Source organism: Meles meles, chromosome 16 (assembly GCF_922984935.1).
Source record: "Meles meles chromosome 16, mMelMel3.1 paternal haplotype, whole genome shotgun sequence".
Taxonomy (NCBI): Eukaryota; Metazoa; Chordata; class Mammalia; order Carnivora; family Mustelidae; genus Meles; species Meles meles.
In genome coordinates, this window is record NC_060081.1 from 26,240,674 (window position 1) to 26,259,350 (window position 18,677).

General features: G+C 55.7%; 2 protein-coding genes across 3 annotated transcripts; both read left to right on the plus strand.

The window, feature by feature from the left end:
• Window positions 1-312: 312 nt before the first annotated feature.
• Window positions 313-13,140, plus strand: HAAO (3-hydroxyanthranilate 3,4-dioxygenase). Of its 2 annotated transcripts, XM_045980089.1 has the most exons (11): window positions 313-468; window positions 3,794-3,872; window positions 5,502-5,585; window positions 5,889-5,995; window positions 9,483-9,572; window positions 9,898-9,941; window positions 10,214-10,359; window positions 11,519-11,623; window positions 12,017-12,085; window positions 12,284-12,366; window positions 12,472-13,140. In XM_045980089.1, the coding sequence occupies exons 1-11, from the start codon at window positions 389-391 to the stop codon at window positions 12,548-12,550; spliced, it is 966 nt and encodes a 321-aa protein (XP_045836045.1). In that variant the 5' UTR covers window positions 313-388; the 3' UTR covers window positions 12,551-13,140. The 2 variants fall into 2 exon arrangements, with proteins under 2 accessions (XP_045836045.1, XP_045836046.1); XM_045980090.1 differs by lacking the exon at window positions 11,519-11,623 and having other exon boundaries at window positions 12,472-13,139.
• A 1,740-nt stretch (window positions 13,141-14,880) lies between these two features.
• On the plus strand, window positions 14,881-16,956 carry OXER1 (oxoeicosanoid receptor 1). Its single transcript, XM_045980513.1, is given in 4 exon segments — window positions 14,881-14,897; window positions 15,326-15,399; window positions 15,402-15,440; window positions 15,443-16,956. Coding segments are annotated over 4 exon segments (1,320 nt in total). The 3' UTR covers window positions 16,633-16,956.
• Window positions 16,957-18,677: the final 1,721 nt, after the last annotated feature.

The window sequence follows — 18,677 nt, forward strand, 5'->3', positions numbered from 1 at the left end:
TCGCAGTCCGTCTTCGGGAGCCTCACCTGGGGTGCAGGGCGCAGAGTCTGGGGAGAGGGGACCACGCACGTTTGCGGGGATCCCCAGCACGTGCAGGGGCGCTGAGCCCGAACCCGGCGGAGAGGAGGGGCGCCCCCATCCGGCTGGTCAGGGGCAGCCCGGGACCAAAGTCCGGGAAGGGCTACCTAGAGGTCCGCAGCCCAGCCAACTGCCCCGTCGTGGGGCCGGCTGGGGGCCGCGAGGGGCGGGGCGGGGCGGGGGGTTGCCTCGCCCTTTGCCCCCACCCAGGGTTGCCGATTCGCTAGGCCGCCAATGGGCGGCTGGGCGGAGCCGCACCTCTCCTACATCCGCCAGGGCGACAGGCTCCAGAGCCGGCTCCCGGGCTACCATGGAGCGTCCTGTGAGGGTGAAGACTTGGGTGGAGGAGAACCGGGCCTCCTTCCTGCCCCCGGTTTGCAACAAGCTCCTGTGAGTCCCACGCACGCTGCCCTCCTCCTGTCTTCGGCCCCCACCTCCCTTCCTCCGTCCTCACCCCTCACCCCTCACGCTCCGGCCCCCAGCTCCTTCACCCAGAAGTTTGCAGAAAGGGCCTGCCATCTTCTTGTGCCTTGGGGGCCGGGGGGGAGGGGGGGAGGCCGTTCCGGATTCCCCCAACCTCATCTGTTCCTCTTTCGGAGACTCTGCCCTGGAGATTGTGACTTTGATTTCTGAAGATGGTTGGGTTGACTGAGACTAGCGGAGATGCAGATGGCAGGTCACCGCCCTGTGCCCAGGGCTTAGAAATAGCTCTCCCACACTCCAGTGACTCTCAGAAGTCTAGGGAGGGTGGTTTTAACGATGCCCCAGAACTGCAGTAGAACCTGCCGCTAGAGCATCCAGTCGGAAGATCAGCCCCTGCGGGAGGATCTCGATTTTGTGCCCTCCCCAGGCCCCTCCTTACGAGCGTGCATACACACTCCCACCAGGCCGCACCTAGCCACCTCGGCCACAGCACCCAGCAGGGCCGGCGGTGTACTGCACCAGTCTTTCTCCAGCAGACCTGGGGCCTCCCCTGTGGCCCCTTTACCTCCCTCCCCTGCCCTCTACCCCATGGCCAGTGGGCTCCCCAGTTTCTGGTTCACATTGTTATGTCTACAGAACATCCCCGGTGGCCCGGCACCCCAAACCACACAGCAGTACTGGCACACGCTGACAAGCCAGAGGCTTAGTCCTCACACTAGCTGCTTAAGGTGGGATTCTAATAGGGACTCTCCCAGTGTCCCACAAGCTAGCATGCGTCCTGGTCCAGACTGCAGCCCATGGAAGAGTGTGACTCCCAAGTCCACATCCTTGGTCACCGTGTGGCACCGCCACCACCAGCTCACAGCCACATCCCTACCCCATCCCAGAGCTTCCTGTCTTCTGCCACTATTGTGGCCTTTACCCCTTGCCTCCTCTTCATCCCTGTGCAACTGGTTCTCGGTCCCCCAAGGGGCCCCAACCGCGTCCCGCATCACTCTGCTCCTCTCCAGCCCTCTGGCCACTGCTCTGCAGCCACTCTTGTCACCGCCAGCCTGGGTGGTGCGGGCTGGCCCTGCCTCCAGGCCCCCCCACCCACGCCTCTGGCTCAGCCCCAATAATAACGGTCACAAAATGCAGGCCCTGCCCTTTGTTCGTTCAGCAGGTATTTGCTGAGCTCTCAGTACATGCCAGACACTGTTCTGGACACTGGAGATGCAGCAGAAAACAAACTGACAGTCACTTTCTTGGGGTGCTAACATTTGGGTGCGAGGAGGAGGCCAATACATAGAAAAACACACAAGGAATGGAGGCAGACTGGCATAATGGGCCATGGGACAGAACAGAGCTGTGGCCCCCCACCCGATGTTGGCTAGGGCTGTCAAGGACAGTCTGCCCCGGGCTTGGTGGCAATCTTGGCCTTCCTTGGCTTCTGCTGTGTCACCCTGATCTCTGTCCTCATTTCACAGGGCACTCTTCCTGTCAGTGTGTTTGGGTCTAAATTCCACCCCCCCCCCTTTAAAAAAAATTCTTTATATCTATTTGAGAGAGAGAGTGAGAGGGAGAACACGCACAGCGGGGGTGGTACAGAGGGAGAGGGAGTAGCAGACTCTGTAGAACAGGGAGCCTGATGCAGGGCTCCATCCCAGGACCCTAGGATCATGACCCGAGCCAAAGGCAGATGCTTATGACTGGACTACCCAGGTTCCCCTACATTTCCCCTTTTAATTAGGATTAGGGGCACAGCCTACTCCAGTGTGACTTCACTGTGGCTTAACAAGTTACATACATCTTCAAGGACCCTATTTCCAAATTGGATCACATTCTGAGGTCCTGGGTGTAGGACTTCAGCATATGAATTTGGGGGTGAGGAGGTTAGATGAAACTCGGTGGGAGGGGTGAGCAGAAGAGGGACATGATCTGGCTGAAGTACTCCAGCTGATGGCTGGAAATAGTTCTGGAGTGGGCTCATTCAAGAACTTTACATATGGGGGCACCTGGGTGGCTCAGTGGGGTAAGCCTCTGCCTTCGGCTCAGGTCATGATCTCAGGGTCCTGGGATCGAGCCCCACATTGGGCTTTCTGTTCAGCAGGGAGCCTGCTTCTTCCTCTCTCTGCCTGCCTCTCTGCCTACTTGTGATCTCTGTCAAATAAATAAATTAAATCTAAAAAAAAAAGTTCAAAAAAAAGAACTTTCCATACGTACCTAAATTATATCCCAGGAAAATTGATTTAAAAAAAGAAAACAAAAAAAACTTTCTGAGGCGCCTGGCTGGTTCAGTTGGAAGAGCATGTGACTTATGATCCCAGGGTCATGAGTTCCAGCCCCATATTGGGAGTAGAGATCGCTTAAATAAGACTTAACCAAAAAGGGGCGCCTGGGTGGTTGAGGTTGAGTCTCTGCCTTCGGCCTGGGTCATGATCCCAAAGTCCTGGGATCGAGCCCCGCTTCGGGCTCTCTGCTTGACAGGACGCCTGCTTCCTCCTCTCTCTCTCTCTCTCTGCCTGCCTCTCTGCCTACTTGTGACCTCTGTCTCTGTCAAATAAATAAATAAAATCTTTTTAAAAATTAAAAAAAAAAAAACTTTAAAAAAAAAATTTCCCAAGCTCCCTGGCCCCCTTCAGGCCAAGACCAAACTCCTTGGCTGAGCTCTTGAAGCCTGGGGTGACCTAGTTCCACCTTCTCACCATTGCTCCCCAAGAACTCTCCCACAGGACTCCCAGTGCTCCCAGTCTCAGGGACTCTGCCTCCAACTTCCCCCTCCCCTTCCTTCACCACGTGTCTCACAGCTTCAAGCCAGAAGCTTTCGGGGAGCAGAGTCTCATAATCAGACCTTAAAGAGAGGGAATTAGATCAAGGTCATTTTACCCCTCCACTGCCTCCAGCCCAAGGGAGTGGTGCCTGCGGTTTGCTCTCCTGTAACTGGAGATCTTGAACAAGACCAGGGATCCTGGTTGATGAAGCGGTAAGTCCCCCACTACTAGGTCAGAGGATGTTGGGAACACACACACACAAATCCACTGAGACACAGGTACAAAAAGAGTCTACAGGTATACAAATAGTCTCAGACAGACACACACAAACACACACACACTTGGATGGGCGCAACCATACTGAGATGAGAGGGAAAGGGAAGGGAGGAAATGTAAAGACTGTAGGGACAATGATACAGAAACAACCCTGTCACCTCTCCCAAGTGTAGCCAGGCTCCTTCCAGGCCCCCCATGGGCCCCTGCACCAATCCTGTCTTGCCCTGTGAGCTGGTTCAGGACCTCTTCCCCCTTGTCCATTGCAGGCACCAGGAGCAGCTCAAAGTCATGTTCGTCGGGGGCCCCAATATCAGGAAGGACTACCACATCGAGGAGGGTGAGGAGGTACGCCTGCTAATGCCCGCTTCTTTAATAGCCTTGGAGGAGGGGGAACTGCCCCAGCAAGAGCCAGAGCCGGTGGACAGGAGGGGTGGGGGGTGGCCAGGTGGCTGATGGATGAGGGGTTTGCTACTGAAATTCCAGGGCAGAACGGCTGTCTGCACATTGTGGGTGCACAGGGATGGCTCCGTCCTCCAGCTCTGTGGGGGGAGCCCTAGGAAAGAGTCCAGGCTCTGTGGGTATGAGAGGGAGGCTCCAGCTGCTGAACATCATTCCTTGGGCATCCTTGTGCCAGGTGCGATGGCCTGGTCCCCTCCCCCTCAAAGCTGAATATGGAAGACTGGCCTTCCAAATGAGACCCAAATGCTGACAGGGACCTGGGTGCTCCACTCCGGTCTCAGGAGTTGAGTTCTCTGGAAATGTTTGGGATGGAGAGGCTCCCTCCTTATCTAGACAGCCCCAGACACAGGAGTTCCTGGGGGCTGTTTGATGGAGGGGGAGGGTGGATGGGGGAATTTGCACTGAATACCCTCTTGTACCTCAAATTTTGAACCATCTCTCTGTACTTCCCCTAGCCCAAGGTAAATAAACAAAAGTAGAATTAAAAAGAAAAAGATGGGCCCCCTGAAGGAGGAACACAGGTGGATTTCCAGCTTTCAGGATCTCTGGTGACACAAGATCATCATGGGGGGCCTGATGCAAGGGTTCAAGGTCCAGAGTCCAGCCTCCACCCCCACCCCAGGCCTCCCAGCCACAGCCAGGGCCTGGAGGGAGCACAGGAGAATCACTCACTCAACAAATATTTACAGAGCACCTAGTTGGGGGGGGGAGGGGCGGAGGCAGGGGAGTGAGGACCCCAAGCCAGCAGGGAGCAGCCTCCCAGAGCAGGCCAGATAACCCTTCATATCTCTCTCCCAGCCACCAGCTTCTCACTGCACCTCACGGGAGACCTTTTCCTCTGTGGCAAAAATCAGCAGGAATATCCAAAGCCACAGAGAGAAGACCAGGTTGGACAGGGATGGCCACTGAGCCGTGTGGTACACTAGACTGGTTTCAGCTTTCTCTGCTTGCCTCAGTCAACCTTGGGCCCCTCTGCTTGCCTTCCAGAGGCTTTCACTGTTAGCCCTGGTGTCAGTGCCCGCCTTTCCGTCTCACTCCCTCTTTCCTTCCCTTGGCCCTGAGCGTCTTGGCTCCACACCCCACTTTTGGGCCTCCCCAAGCTGCTCTGGTAGTGTGGATGGGTGTCCGCTGAGAGGCCAGGCTGAGTCAGCTGAGTGACTCGGCTTGTGGCTGACGGATGAGGAGGGCTGGCCTGAGCAGGTGGTTCCTCTCAGGAGGGACAGACACTCGGGTGGCTGGGAGGAATTCGGCTAGAAGTGGGTTTGTGCCCCTATAAGGCCTTGGAGGCCAGATTCGATTTAACATCTGCCTGAGCTGGGGTACAGTTCGTCTGGTGGCCCCAGCGCTCCAGTCTGTAGCACGTGTCAGGGGAGACTGAGGCCTCAAAGCTGGAGTGACAGAACTGCTCATACAGGCCTTCAGGAAGTTTCTTAGCTGTTCAGATCAGAACTCAGGCCAAGCACCTGGAAGAGGAAGGAGGCAGGGGCTGAGTCTGACCGCTGTCCTGTCCCATAGGTATTCTACCAGCTAGAGGGCGACATGGTTCTCCAGGTCCTGGAGCGAGGGAAACACCGGGCGGTGACCATTCGGCAGGGAGAGGTGAGCCTGGGCCCCAAGGAGCAGGAACCCATGGTCCTCTCGTGCTGGCTTTGGGAGCTCTGGCTTTGGGAGTGTGTCCTCCCTGCCTTGCCCTGCCTCCCTTCCCAGACCCTGGGCTCTTCCTCCTGTGAGCTGCCCATCTTCACCAAGGCCGGACATTTCCTCCACTCTGGGCTGCAGGCTCAAAGGGGGGGGGGGGCGCTGCTGGACCCCGTGCACCAGCGGGGAGGCCAGGACATGGGGGGTGCCCAGGTCTCCAGAGGGGGTTGCTGCCTTGCCGACACCTTGTCTCCCCCACTGCAGATATTCCTGCTGCCCGCTGGGGTACCTCACTCTCCGCAGAGGTTTGCCGACACTGTGGGACTGGTCATTGAACGGAGGCGGCTGCAAACGGAGCTGGATGGGCTCAGGTAAATGGGCCTCGTCCAGGCATCCAGGGCAGAGATGGGGACAAGCAGCAGAGGAAAGACCCTAGATAGACTCGGGGAAGCACTTGCTGACCACGGAGAGGGTTAGAAGCAGTGCAGATCCTGTGTGTGCTGGCTGACGGGACAAGTTAGGGGCGGCGGGGTGTGGGTCTGATGATGCGGGTTAGGAGAGATGTCCTCTGTGACTCCCTGGGAGCCCACTCAGCCTGAAGACCAGAACCTGCGCTTCCCGCACTGGGGTCTGCAGGGGGTTAGGGGTAGGGGGTATGCCAAAGTCAGCCCTGCCTGGCGTGGGCGGCCAGGAACACTGCCACTCCTCCCAGCGATGCCCTCCTTCAGCCTCCCCCAGGATGCCCATGGCTTGTTTCTGTCCCCTCAGCTCATTCCACAGCCGGGGCTAACATGCCTATGACACTGGCTAGGGCCTCCGATAGATGCTTGACGTGTATCTATCCATCTCACCGGCCTGGGGATCCTGAGAGGCAGGGGCTGCTGTCATCTCAACTTTACAGATAAGAAGACTGGGCACAGGGGTGCCTGGGTGTCTCAGTGGGTTAAGCCTCCGTCTTCAGCTCAGGTCATGATCTCAGGGTCCTGGGATCGAGCCCCGCATCTGGCTCTCTGCTCGGCGGTGAGCCTGCTTCCATCTCTATCTCTGTCTACCTCTCTGCCTACTTGTGATCTCTCTCTGTCTGTCAAATAAATAAATAAAGTCTTTAAAAAAAAATAATGATTTTTTAAAAAAAGAAGAAGAATACTGGGCACAGGGAAGTTGAGTTTGCTAGAAGGCAGCAGAGCTGGCATTACAGAGAAATAGGAAATTAGGGTCAGGACAATCTAGATAGGACTGTGAGTCAGCACAGAGGAGGGGACAAACACTGGTGCGGGGTCGGGGGCTGCCACTCTTTCCAGAGCTGAGCTCCCGGTGGGCGCCAGTCACCCACCCATCTATTACCTGATGCAGCCTGTGGTTCCGAGGGACACAGAATTTTCCAAAAGCTAACTATTTTTTTTGTATTTTTTTAAATAAGAAAATTACACTTTCTCCCCAAGTTCCTGAGATCGGGATCCATTGCCCCCATCTCCTATTACAATGGTATTTTTTTAATACTTCCCCTTTTTTAAAAAAAGATTTTATTTATTTATTTGACAGAGATCACAAGTAGGCAGAGAGGCAGGCAGAGAGAGAGGAAGGGAAGTAGGCTCCCTGCTGAGCAGAGAGCCCAGTGTGATGCGGGGCTCGATCCCAGCACCCTGGGATCATGACCTGAGCTGAAGGCAGAGGCTTTAACCCACTGAGCCACCCAGGCGCCCCACTTCCCCTTTTTCTAATCAGCAAAGTCATACACGTTCAAGCTTGAAGTCAGGAAAAGTAAAAGGAGGCAAGAAAACAAAGTTAAAACTGTTTGTCAGGAAGAGGGAAAGTGTTATGGAATGTGAATGATATCTCCATAACACCAAATGGACAATAGTAAAGAGAAAACAAACAAACAAACAAAAAAACCTATCATCAGTCAAACCTCACAAAGCTGTTCACCTTCTGTCTTGCCTCTCTTTCCTGTCTACACCTTACAGCGTTGCAGTCTTAGCAACCATGGGGTTGAGTTTTGATTTTGTTACTTAAGAAACTCATGAGGAGGGGTGCCTGGGTGGCTCAACGGGTTAAAGCCTCTGCCTTCGGCTCAGGTCATGATCCCGGGGTCCTGGGATCGAGCCCCGCATCGGGCTCTCTGCTTGGCTGGGAGCCTGCTTCCTCCTCTCTCTCTCTCTGCCTGCCTCTCTGCCTACTTGTAATCTCTATCTGTCAAATAAATAAATCTTAAAAAAAAAAAAAAAAAAAAAAAAAAAAAACTCATGAGGATTCCTTATACTATTCAATGCTTTTCAAAAACACAATGATATACTAACCTACTATTTTAGCAACAGAGGTCTGTCCTTCGATTCCAAGACATCTTTCACTGGGCTTTATGAGAGAAGTCTGCAGTGACAGAGTGGATAGTGTCCTCAATAACATTTTTAAAATTATTTGTTTATTTATTTGAGAGGAAGAGAGGGCTTGCACTCATGCGAGTTGGGGAAGAGGCAAAGAGAGAAAGACAGACTCCACGCTGAGCACAGAGCCAAATGCAGGGCTCTGTCTCCCCAACCCTGAGATCATAACCTGAGCTAAAATCAAGAGCCGGTTGATTCAGTCGGGTGACCGAACCACACAGGCACCCCATCTTCAATAACATTTTTACAGCAAATTCAGTAAGAGATTTCATCTTCCTTTTTTGGCTTTTTTTTTTTTTTTTAAGACTTTATTTTTAAGGGACGCTTGGGTGGCTCAGTGGGTTAAGCGTCTGCCTTCGGCTCAGGACATGATCCTGAAGTCCTAGGATCAATTCCCGCGCGGGACTCCCAGCTCAGTGGCAGGTCTGCTCCTCCCCCTGTTCCTCTCTCTGTTCCTCCTCCTGCTCCTCCCCTGCTTCTGCTGTGCTCCCTCACTCTCTCTTTCAAATGGAAAAATAAAATCTTTAAAAAAAAAAAAAAAAAAAAGCTAGGGGCTCAGCATTCAAATACTACTCTGAAGGCAAGATTTCTGGTGGCCAGCTCCAGCCCAGGATTGAAGATAAGATGAGCTGTGTGTCTATAAACCATGTCCCATAAGCAGGACCACTTCTCTTTCTCGGGAGGAGTTGAAAGGACGAACCAGGCCTGGCCCTGGGAGTAGAGCCTGAGAAGTAGACATTAGGTCAACAAAAGCACAGCACACACCAGGGGCATAAGGCACGACCCCCATCAGCCAGCGGAGGAGCTCACTGAGCCGGCCTGGGCTTGGGTGGATTGGTCTTGGAGAGGCTAGGTATACACGTACGTGGTCTTGCCTCTCGAGAAGAGGCCCAGCCCTTTGCTCCAATTCTCAAAGGCATCCATGACCCCAAGGACACCTCATCTAGGGGTATCTTCTGCATGTCAGTTCCATAAGATTCCTTGCACTCTGATCTAGAGCTGCAGCTGATCTAGACTACCCAGCCACAGGCCCTGTATTCAGGCTCAGCTTCAGCTTCCTCTCTGGGAAAATGAAGACCCTTGTTATTGATGTTGTCTGTGTTTCTAAGACTGCCTCGAGTCTGTCCGGTTCCTGCCACTTAGAGGCTGTGGAATCCCTGCCAAGCTACCCACCTTCTCCGAGCCCCAGAGTTCTAGCATCTTAAATGGTCAAAATTGGACAATCAGGAATGCAAATAGGTTCGATAATAGCCACCGGTCCCCCCACCCCCCACCCCGCCACCAGACTTTGGGGCATATAATGCTTCTGGGAGAGCCAGGGGTGGGCTAGTGAGCGTCGGCCACTAGGTTGTGCTAACGGGGTGAAGCAGCATCCAGCTCTGGGGGCCAGGGTTAGCCATTGTCCAGACCTCCACAGGTAGAGCCCCCCGAGGCTGCCCAGGTGGGAAGCTGGGTTACCTGTCCTTTGCTCTGGCAGGTACTACGTGGAGGACACTACGGACATCCTGTTCGAGAAGTGGTTCTACTGCGGGAACCTTGGCACACAGTTGGCTCCCATCATCCAGGAGTGAGCCCTCAGCCCAGTCCCTGCCCCTTGTTCTCTGAGGCCCCTTGCTCGGGCCAGGGAGGGCAGACCCACCCAGCAGTCCCCACCGCACTGGAGCCAGCATGCCTGGGGTGTCGGGGGAGGGGAGGCGTCTGCCCCTTCCAGAGTGGGAGGGCCTGGGCTGGAAAGGGAGGGAAGGGTGGACCTACATGGAATTGTGTAGGGACCGCATGAGTGTGTGGGCTCCTGCGCCAGAGCATATGAGTGTGTGTGTATCTGTGTGTCTCCCTGGGCCGCTCATTCGGGAATGCTGGCCACTTGTCCTCCTCCCCCTTTCTCCCTACAGGTTCTTCAGCTCTGAGCAATACAAAACAGGAAAGCCCATCCCTGGTGAGCCCCCTGGGAACTGCCTTTCTCCCTTCTTCTCTGCTTTCCCAGAGTAGAATGGGTCTTGCCCCAGAATACCAGTCACCTTTTGAGTACTCTTTCCAGTACTCAAGGCATGAGATGATGGCCCCAAATAGTGTCCCCCATGTGGCTGCTTGGTCCTCAAGCTGAATCCAGAGCCCATTCTGGTGATTCAGAGCTGAGACCCCTGGGCCTGCTGGGGTTCTGGGCGGGACGGGCCGGAGGCCACTGACACAACTCTGCTATGGGTGCAGACCAGCTGTGCCAGAAACCGCCATTCCTCCTGAGCACGCGATCTGTCATGGAGCCCATGTCCCTGGAGGCCTGGCTGGATGGGCACCGCAGGCAGCTGCAGGCAGGCAGACCCCTCAGCCTGTTTGGGGACACCTATGAGACACAGGTAATGAGGCCCTGGGCCACCCAGGGCATCTACCCAGCAGCCCTGGAAAATGGAAACTAATCACCCACACATGCACACGCATACGCGCGCGCGCGCATACAACTACACACAGTTTCAGAGGTTGTGACATAAACAAAGGCCTTCCTGTTTCCTCCCTGACTCAGAGAGTGACGGCTTTGCGAGGAGTGGAGGCTACATGGGCTCAAGCAGTCTTTCTTTGCCTTCAGAGTAGGGGGTTGCCCCATCCACTGGCTGATTCCAAGGGGCCTAGTGTTATCCTTCTACTAGGAATTCCTGAACTTTTGGACAGTCTCAGCCTGGGGGGCCAGATGGAAGAGAGGTGCCTGGGGATGGAGAGGGGCACAGAGACAGACCCACCCAAATAAAGCTGCCCTTCTTTCATTCAACATTTATTGAATGGCTATTATGTTTCAGGCTTTGGTAGAAAAAAAGATAAGAGTCACTGCCTCAAAGAGTGTATGGTCTGATAAACAGACTAGTTAATCAACAGTTACCACAATCAGGTGGTATGTTATTTGATAGAGAAGCTTCAGGAAGCCATAGGACAATGAAGGACAAGCCCAGGCTGGAGGGAAGTCAGGAAAGACTTCTTGGAGGAGGTGACGTGTAAGCTACATTTTTTTAAAGCAAATAATAGGAGCTTGTCAAAGGAAGAAAGGGAGGCTAAGAGAGCATTCCCAGTATGGGAGAAGCATAGGTAAAGGTGTGGAGGCTTGAAATAGCCTGGCACTGCTAGGGCAATGAGGGCCGCAGGCACTGGGGCTGGATGCCAGGAGTAGCAGGCAGTGCCCAGGTCCTATCAGGTGTCCTGGGCTGGCAAGGTGCCAGGCTTGGGCTTGCTTGGGCTTTATAATTTGCCTCTGGTACATCCCTTGCAGTTTGAATCAGACACCCTCGTGGAGGGAAGATCCCTGGGTGCACACCTGCCCCGAAAGTTCTGGCCTGCAGACACCTGAGCTTAGACGGGGCCCTGAAAGCAGGCACACACCACGAAGCCCCTCCCAGCCCATCGCGGCAATGGCATTTGGTACCAAGCTGGCCTCACAGTCCTGCCTTCTGCCTCGTGCACATGCCTGCTTCCCCCCTGCTTCAGTTTATGCCAAAAGAGTATCTACTGAGTCCCACTCTGGGCCAGCAGGAGCAAGGGCTGCCCAGTAGCCGCCAGGCTGATGCAGGTCGAAGAGGCTCGTCCCCTCCCATCTCCCTCCTCCTCCTCAGGCCAGAATCTCATGGAAGAAGGCAGGTGGGCCCTCTTTATGGAACTATGTGTGTGATATGTGAGTCCACATTAAGCCATGTGTGCATGAGTGCCGGGGTCCCGAGTGTGCCCTGGCAGTCAGGCCTTCATACGGGTCAGCAGTTGTGGGGATGGGCAGCCGAGGAATCTGATGGGCACGTGTGTGTGGGAAGGGCAAGCTGGCGTGGTCCTGGGCAGCAGGTAGGCAGCACTTCTCCTCATGGAGGCAGTGGGGAGACCCGCGGCCTGGCAGTCTGCCTCTCCAAGTCCTGGTCTAGACTCTACACGTGAAGATAAGGCCGTGCCTGGTGCTGCGGGCCCAGTGTCTGGGGGGCAGGTTCAAGGCCATCTCCTGCGTGGGGCAGAAGCACCAGAAAGATGTGTGTTGCTTCCTGCCAGGTGATTGTCCACGGACAAGGCAGCAGCAAGGGCCCGAGACAGGACGTGGATGTGTGGCTGTGGCAGTTGGCAAGTGGGGCCCCTGATGGTGGGGGGCGGGGGGGACGACATCCTCTCGCCCCTGGGGACCAGGCTGCTTCGGGGCCTTGGATGCTCAGAACCTGGGATGGTTCCCAGGGCTTCCCTGCCAAGGCAGACTCAGGGACACCTAGATAGGTGTTGAGGCCCAACGACCTCCATTCCTATTCTCCTGCTTCTCGTTCCCAGGAAGGTTCCTCTGTGGTGACGATGGGGGACCAGCACGTGAGCCTGGCCCCGGATGACAGCCTTCTGGTGCCAGCTGGGAATGCGTGAGTACATGGGAGGACTTTCCGCTCAAGCTGCAGGACCATCCTCCTTCCCCTGGGATGTTCAGGGCCCACCTGTCTGACCCCCGCCCACCTGTGTCTCCGCAGGTACACCTGGGACCGAGGACAGGGCTCTGTGGCCCTGGCTGTGACCCAGGACCCCGCCCGCAAGAAGCCCCTGGGCTGATCCTCTGGGTGCTGCCCCCCAAGGAGCCACAGTGCCTCCCTCCCCCATCCAACTCCCCTCTCTGCTTCTGTGTGTACTGCTGCTGAGATACTGCACGTCCCTGGAGCAGGGCCCTAGACATCGCCATCCAGCCTCCCTCCTCTCGGCCAGGCTCTTGGGGGGACAGTCATGCCCCTTCTCTTCTATCATTCCTCTGCCCGCTGCCAGGCACGGTCTGCTCCATGATTGAGGCAGGGCTGCCTCTCCATCCCTCTGTCCTTCCAGGCTCAGGACAGCACTCGCCTGCCACCCAGAGGGCCCTCAATAAAGGCTTCCTGGTGGACAAATGCCTGTATGTCTGCACACACACGGGCTGTCATTAATGGCCGCCCGGTGCTCCTGAGACTGTGTGTGTGTGTCTGTCTGATGTGTCGAGGGCACCCGGTGAAGTAGGTGTATGGACGGTCTGTTAGCATGTGTCCTGACTTGTAAAGGGGCTCACTTCACTGTGTGTGTGTCCCATCCATTCAGCTCTGGTGCTCGTCCCGGCGACATAGCTCTTATTGTCCCTCTGCCTCTTGGTCTTTCCCACTTACTCTTTTCAGATGACTTTTAAAAATAGCATATGGGGGCGGCTGGGTGGCTCAGTGGATTAAGCCTCTGCTTCGGCTCGAGTCGTGATCTCGAGGTCCTGGGATGGAGCCCCGCATCGGGCTCTCTGCTCAGCAGGGGAGCCTGCTTCCCTTCCTCCTCTCTCTCTGCCTGCCTCTCTGCCTAGTTGTGATCTCTGTCTGTCAAATAAATAAAATCTTTAAAAATAAAATTAATTAATTAATTAAAATAACATCTGTTGGGTTTTTTCCTCCCCAGTAACAAGTGATGTGTACTAATTGTAGAAACTATTTGAAACAATTAAAAACACAGGATCCACCACCTGGAGTAAACCACAGTTAACACATGAAGGTCATGGTAACCAAAGTGGTATCAGGAACTTGGCAGTGGGCCGGTGTCTGCTCCCCGGCTATGTACAGGCTCCATGTCCAAAGACCCAGAAGGCTCCTGGGTGCTTTGCAGTGTTCTGGAGTGCTGGGAACCCTAGAAGCAGTTGTGGGTAGAGACAAAACCCAGAACCTACAGCGGAGACCAGAGCTCAGTTTCCCGGGACTTCAGTGAGAAATCCAGAAGGGGTTGCAGGTGGGGTAAGTGAAGTGGGATCTGGATGGAACAGGTTCCTGGTGAGAGAGTCAAAGCTTCCTCTGGAAAACATGGGGTCTCAACCCTGCCTCCCCCCCACCGCGGCCAGGCAGCCCACTGTTTGGATTCGCTATGCTGCAGGGCAGATGGGAACATGGCTTTGCTGAAAAGGGTTTCCACCCCCGAGGAAAGTCAGAGACTGTGTCCATCTCTCTACCTCTAAGGCTTTCCTCTCCCACAGGCCACTAAGAAACACTGCTGCCTTCCCCTACAAACTCACACAGTCCAGGAGGTAAAGGCGCGAACGTGGGCCACAGCACGGCCTTGCACTCTGCAGGAACTGAGGAGAGGACATGGGGAATGTCCCAAGGAGATCCCCTGCACAGAGCCATGTGGCTAGGAGAAGACAAGCTTTTCCCTAGTGCCCAGGGCAGACCTACTCTGAGAAAATAATGCAAATTAGATCTTCTGTTTTTCTGAACATTGGCTCCGTGCTAGGGAACTCCCTAAGAGGTTTAGCAAACAAGCAGCTCTGGTTCTAAACAAGGCCTGTCTGCATTCAAGGCTCAGGCTGGTGGTCTCACCACCTGGCTCCCCATGGTCACAGCCTGTTTGAGCCAGTCTACCTCAGCCTTGGCCAGATGGGAGCCTGGGACAGAGGAGAGAGGGACCTGGGGGCTCTGAGAAAGAGAGGCCAACAGCCACTGTGTCTGAAGCCCCCAGGCCTTGGCTAAGTGGGCATGCCTGGCCCACTGCAGACCGCAGCCAGATGGCCAGGGCAGGCATCAGGTCCCACAGCCTGGAACCGCAGCCTCCCTCGGCCCTGTCCCAGGTCATGAGGAGCCTGAGGCCCCAGGCACCCCTGAGAACATCATGCAGAGGTGGAACAGGACTTGCGCCTTGCCTGAGGACAGCCCTGGCCTCTACTGCCCCATCTGTGGTGAATGCAGAGTCAGGGTGGAGTGGGGCGCACAGTGGACAGGGCATCTCGAAGGCTTACTGTATTGTTCTATCTGGGGGAGGAGCCCCAGGTCCAAGGGCAGGAGAAACTGGCAGGGGAGCCCTCTGCGTGTGGGAGGTGGCTCATAGGGTACAAGGACTTTGGACACTCTGGAATCAGGGATCGCAGGGTACAAACAGGCTTATTCCACAAGGCCATGAACAGGTGGTCAAGGTATCGGCTGGACTCCCCACCTCCCTCTCCAGGGAAAACATCATGTTGGCACCATATTCCCTGCTGCTGGAGCTGATGGGGGCAGGGAGGCTGCTACCCTGTCTGTACAGATAAGCTGCAGGGTGGCCTGAGTGAATCTGAGAGCCGTGGGTTGCCAGGACCAGCTCTGGCCTTCAGGCAAGCAAACATCTGAGCACTCAAACTGCAGACACTCTTCTCCTCCTCACCCCAGCTGGGCCTTCCTCCCACCTCAGGGTCTCCCTGGGCCTCCGTCTCACCCCACTGAGACCTGCTCTCTTCCCCGTGCCAGGGGTGGCCCAGACTCCCCCACCCTGCTTCAGAGACCTTGCAGCCAGGTCACTTGGTGTGGGGGGAGGGGGGGGAGGAGGGAAGGCTACAGGGTTCCCCTTTGGCTGGGTGTCTCTCAGTGGCCGCAAGGATGCTGATGAGAACACCAGGATATTGAGTCATCGTGGTGGCCAGTGGGCAGTGAACATCATTCCTCCTGCCCCAAACACTCTCTCAGGGGTAGAAAGCCTAGAAACTTCTCTCACGTCCATGGCTCAAGCAGCCCATGGAATCTCATAACCTGAGCTCTTCCTCTCCCCTCATTTCTCTCCCTCCCTCCGCTCTCCCTGGCTCTCTCCCCACCTCCCTCCCTCCCACCCTCTCTTCCTCTCCTTGGGCCCTCACCACAGATTCAGGGGCTGAAGGAGAGGCCTCAGGTTCCTGCTTCCCAGCCTCCTCCCCTACCGTGTCCGCCTTCCTGGCACCGATCCTGGGTATGGAGTTTGTCCTGGGGCTGGCGGGGAACAGCTTGGCACTCTTCATCTTCTGCTTCCAAATGCGGCCCTGGATGTCGAACACGGTGCTCCTGGTCAGCCTGGTGGTGGCCGACTTTCTCCTGATCGTCAACCTGCCCCTTCGTGTGGATTACTACTTCCTGCATGAGCGCTGGCGTTTCGGGGCCACCGTCTGCAAGCTCAACCTCTTCATGCTGTCCACCAACCGCTCAGCCAGCGTGGTCTTCCTCACAGCCATCGCCCTCCACCGCTACCTGAAGGTGGTGCGGCCCCACCACGCGCTGAGCCGGGCCTCCGTGAGGGCGGTCACCTGGGTGGCCGGGGGGCTCTGGGCCAGCATCCTGCTACTCAACGGACACCTGCTCCTGGCCGCCTATCCCAACGGCTCCTGCCTCAGCTATCAGCTGGGCGTCAAGCCCTCGGCCTTGCTCCGCTGGCACCAGGCCCTGTTCGTGCTGGAGTTCTTCCTGCCGCTGGCACTCATCACATTTGCCATCGTGAGCATTGGGCTCAAGATCCAACGTCGTGGCCTTGCGGGGCAGGCGGGCCCACGGAGAGCTGTGCGCGTGCTGGCCGCGGTGGTGACTGTCTACACGGTCTGCTTCTTGCCCAGCGTTGTCTTCGGCGTGGCTTCCATAGTGGCCTTCCGCCTGGGTGCCTGCCCTGCCCTTGACCTCTGCACGCAGCTCTTCCATGGCTCCCTGGCCTTCACCTACCTCAACAGTGTCCTAGACCCTGTGCTCTACTGCTTCTCGAGCCCTAGCTTCCTCCGCAAGGTCCGGGCCCTGCTGGGCCTCACCGAGGGCTGGCAGGGCTCAGCCAGTGACGAGAACTCCTACCAGCCATCTGCCCGGTGCCGGGAGGCCACTCGGAAGATGCAGGCTGTGGAGAAACTGCAGACGGAGGTCTCATTGGAGGGCCCGCTCAAGTAAGAAGGTCCCACTCAGGACTCGGGGTTCGCAGGGCCACAGGAGGAAGGACGACTGGGCTCTGACCTGGAGGGAAATGGTTGCCAGCATAGGGCACCTCGACCAACTGGATATCGGCAGGAGCCAGGTGGGTGGCAGGGGAAAGAAAGGGTCTTGACCTTCCAGAGCAGTGTGTCCCAGATGACATCCCCAGAGTGCAGGAAAGAGCCCGATGGCAGGTGGAGACAAGACAGGGGCTGTAGCAGCTTCCCTCCAGACAAAGGGCCACATGGCTGCCCAGTCCAGGGGGAGAGCACAAGTCTTGCTTTGGAGGTTGGACAGCGCACATTTTCGTCATCTCCAGCTTGTCCCTTTCGATGCTAATAAACTGCCTTTTGAAAATGCAAAGTTTGTCTCAGCTGTTCTAAGGAAAACTAAACAAATGTCTTTGGCCCATCGGGCCCTGGGGTCAATAGGGTTCTAAGTGAGTGCCCCCAAGATGAAGGGAGACGCTGGGGACAGAGCGAGGAAGCCCCCCCAGGACTCCATCCTTCCACATTGCTCCTGGAGCCCTGCAGTATCCTTCTAGGCAGAAAGAATGTTTCTCCGGGTCATAGGAGGGCAGCTCATCTGGATCCCTGGGTGACCCCGTTCCTTTCTGGTCTTCAGCTCCCCTTCTGCAGTCCTTGAGGTCCTGCCCAGCGCATCAAGGGCTCAGGCCCACCCTCCCCAGGATAATGAGGAGATCTTGCACCTTGGAAGTTAACTGCTCCATCTAGCTCAGGCTCCTGGCTCAGCTCAGCTCCTACCAACGGCTTACCTCAGCCCCAACTACCCTTCCCTGGCTTTGGAACCTGTGGTGACTGTTAACCTAACCAGGACAGGACCCCAGCTAAGGACAGGAGCCTCAGAGTCACAGGGCTGGCTCATAGCCCTCTCCCAGGACCAAAGCCATCTTGCCCACCTCTATTCCTTTGTTCTGCTCGGTATGCCTGTGGTCAGTGTCCAACCATCTAGGCTAACCCATCTGTTGGCTTGGGTCCCCCAGGCACAAGGTGTATTCCTGACATGAATTTGGGTTTTTTTTACTGGGAGGGGGGCACTGGAGGCAAAGGGATAGTGGTTAGCCCTTCTGTCCACAGGGGAAGTCACTGACTGGTAACTGCTTTTAGGACAGATTCTTTAAATATTTGTGCAGACCTAATCTGTATTTTCTACTCCAATCTCCTAACTGTATCCTGGGAAAACAAGAAGTTTTCTAAACTGGGTAGGGAGAGGGTGAGGCATAGCCTTCAAGGCTTTTCAAAGAGCTACTAAGAGGTCAGTAAGACCCCGAACAAGCACCACTTGAACCCCATGTGCCAACTCGGGAGAATGAACACACATACCTTCCCCACTGGCAGGACAGAAAAGGCTGGAACTAGTTCTCCACTCATCCTCTCAGTCACAGGCCTCTAGACCTCAGGTATAGGGTCTGATGAGAGGACCAAATTCCCTTTCCCCAATTCCCTTCAGAGTTTGAATCCAAGTCCAACCCTCTCATATCATAGACAGGGACACTCTCCCTCTGTTAAAAATTCTTAGGAATGGGGGCGCCTGGGTGGCTCAGTGGGTTAAGCCTCTGCCTTCAGCTCAGGTCATGATCTCAGGGTCCTGGGATCGAGTCCCGCATCAGGCTCTCTGCTCGGCAGGGAGCCTGCTTCCTCCTCTCTCTCTCTGCCTGCCTCTCTGCCTACTTGTAATTTCTCTCTGTCAAATAAATAAATAAAATCCATAAAAAAAAAAAAATTCTTAGGAATGGAGGCCAAGGCCTAGGAATCACCGGTGCCCTGGGAGGGAAGCACTCAGCAGTGCAGATCTTGGGGTGGGAGATGGAAAACACGTCAGGTGGAGGGAGATGGCCTGGGAGACAATAGGTTGAACAGATACTGGAAACCATCTCCTTGGTGTGTCTCCAGCCTGCTTTCCTTTTCTGAAAACTCCCCAGCTGCTCTCAAAGCAAGGGTGTGCTGCCGGGGCCCCTGCAAGGAGCTTCCTCATGCCTCTGCCCTCCACGGCCCCCTGCTCCA

Coding starts and splice junctions, on each gene's coding strand:
- HAAO (XM_045980089.1), top strand. CDS start 389: ATGGAGCGTCCTGTGAGGGTGAAGACTTGGGTGGAGGAGAACCGGGCC. Junction 5,586..5,888: donor TGACCATTCGGCAGGGAGAG/GTGAGCCTGGGC, acceptor CCCCCACTGCAG/ATATTCCTGCTGCCCGCTGG. Junction 12,367..12,471: donor CTGGTGCCAGCTGGGAATGC/GTGAGTACATGG, acceptor GTGTCTCCGCAG/GTACACCTGGGACCGAGGAC.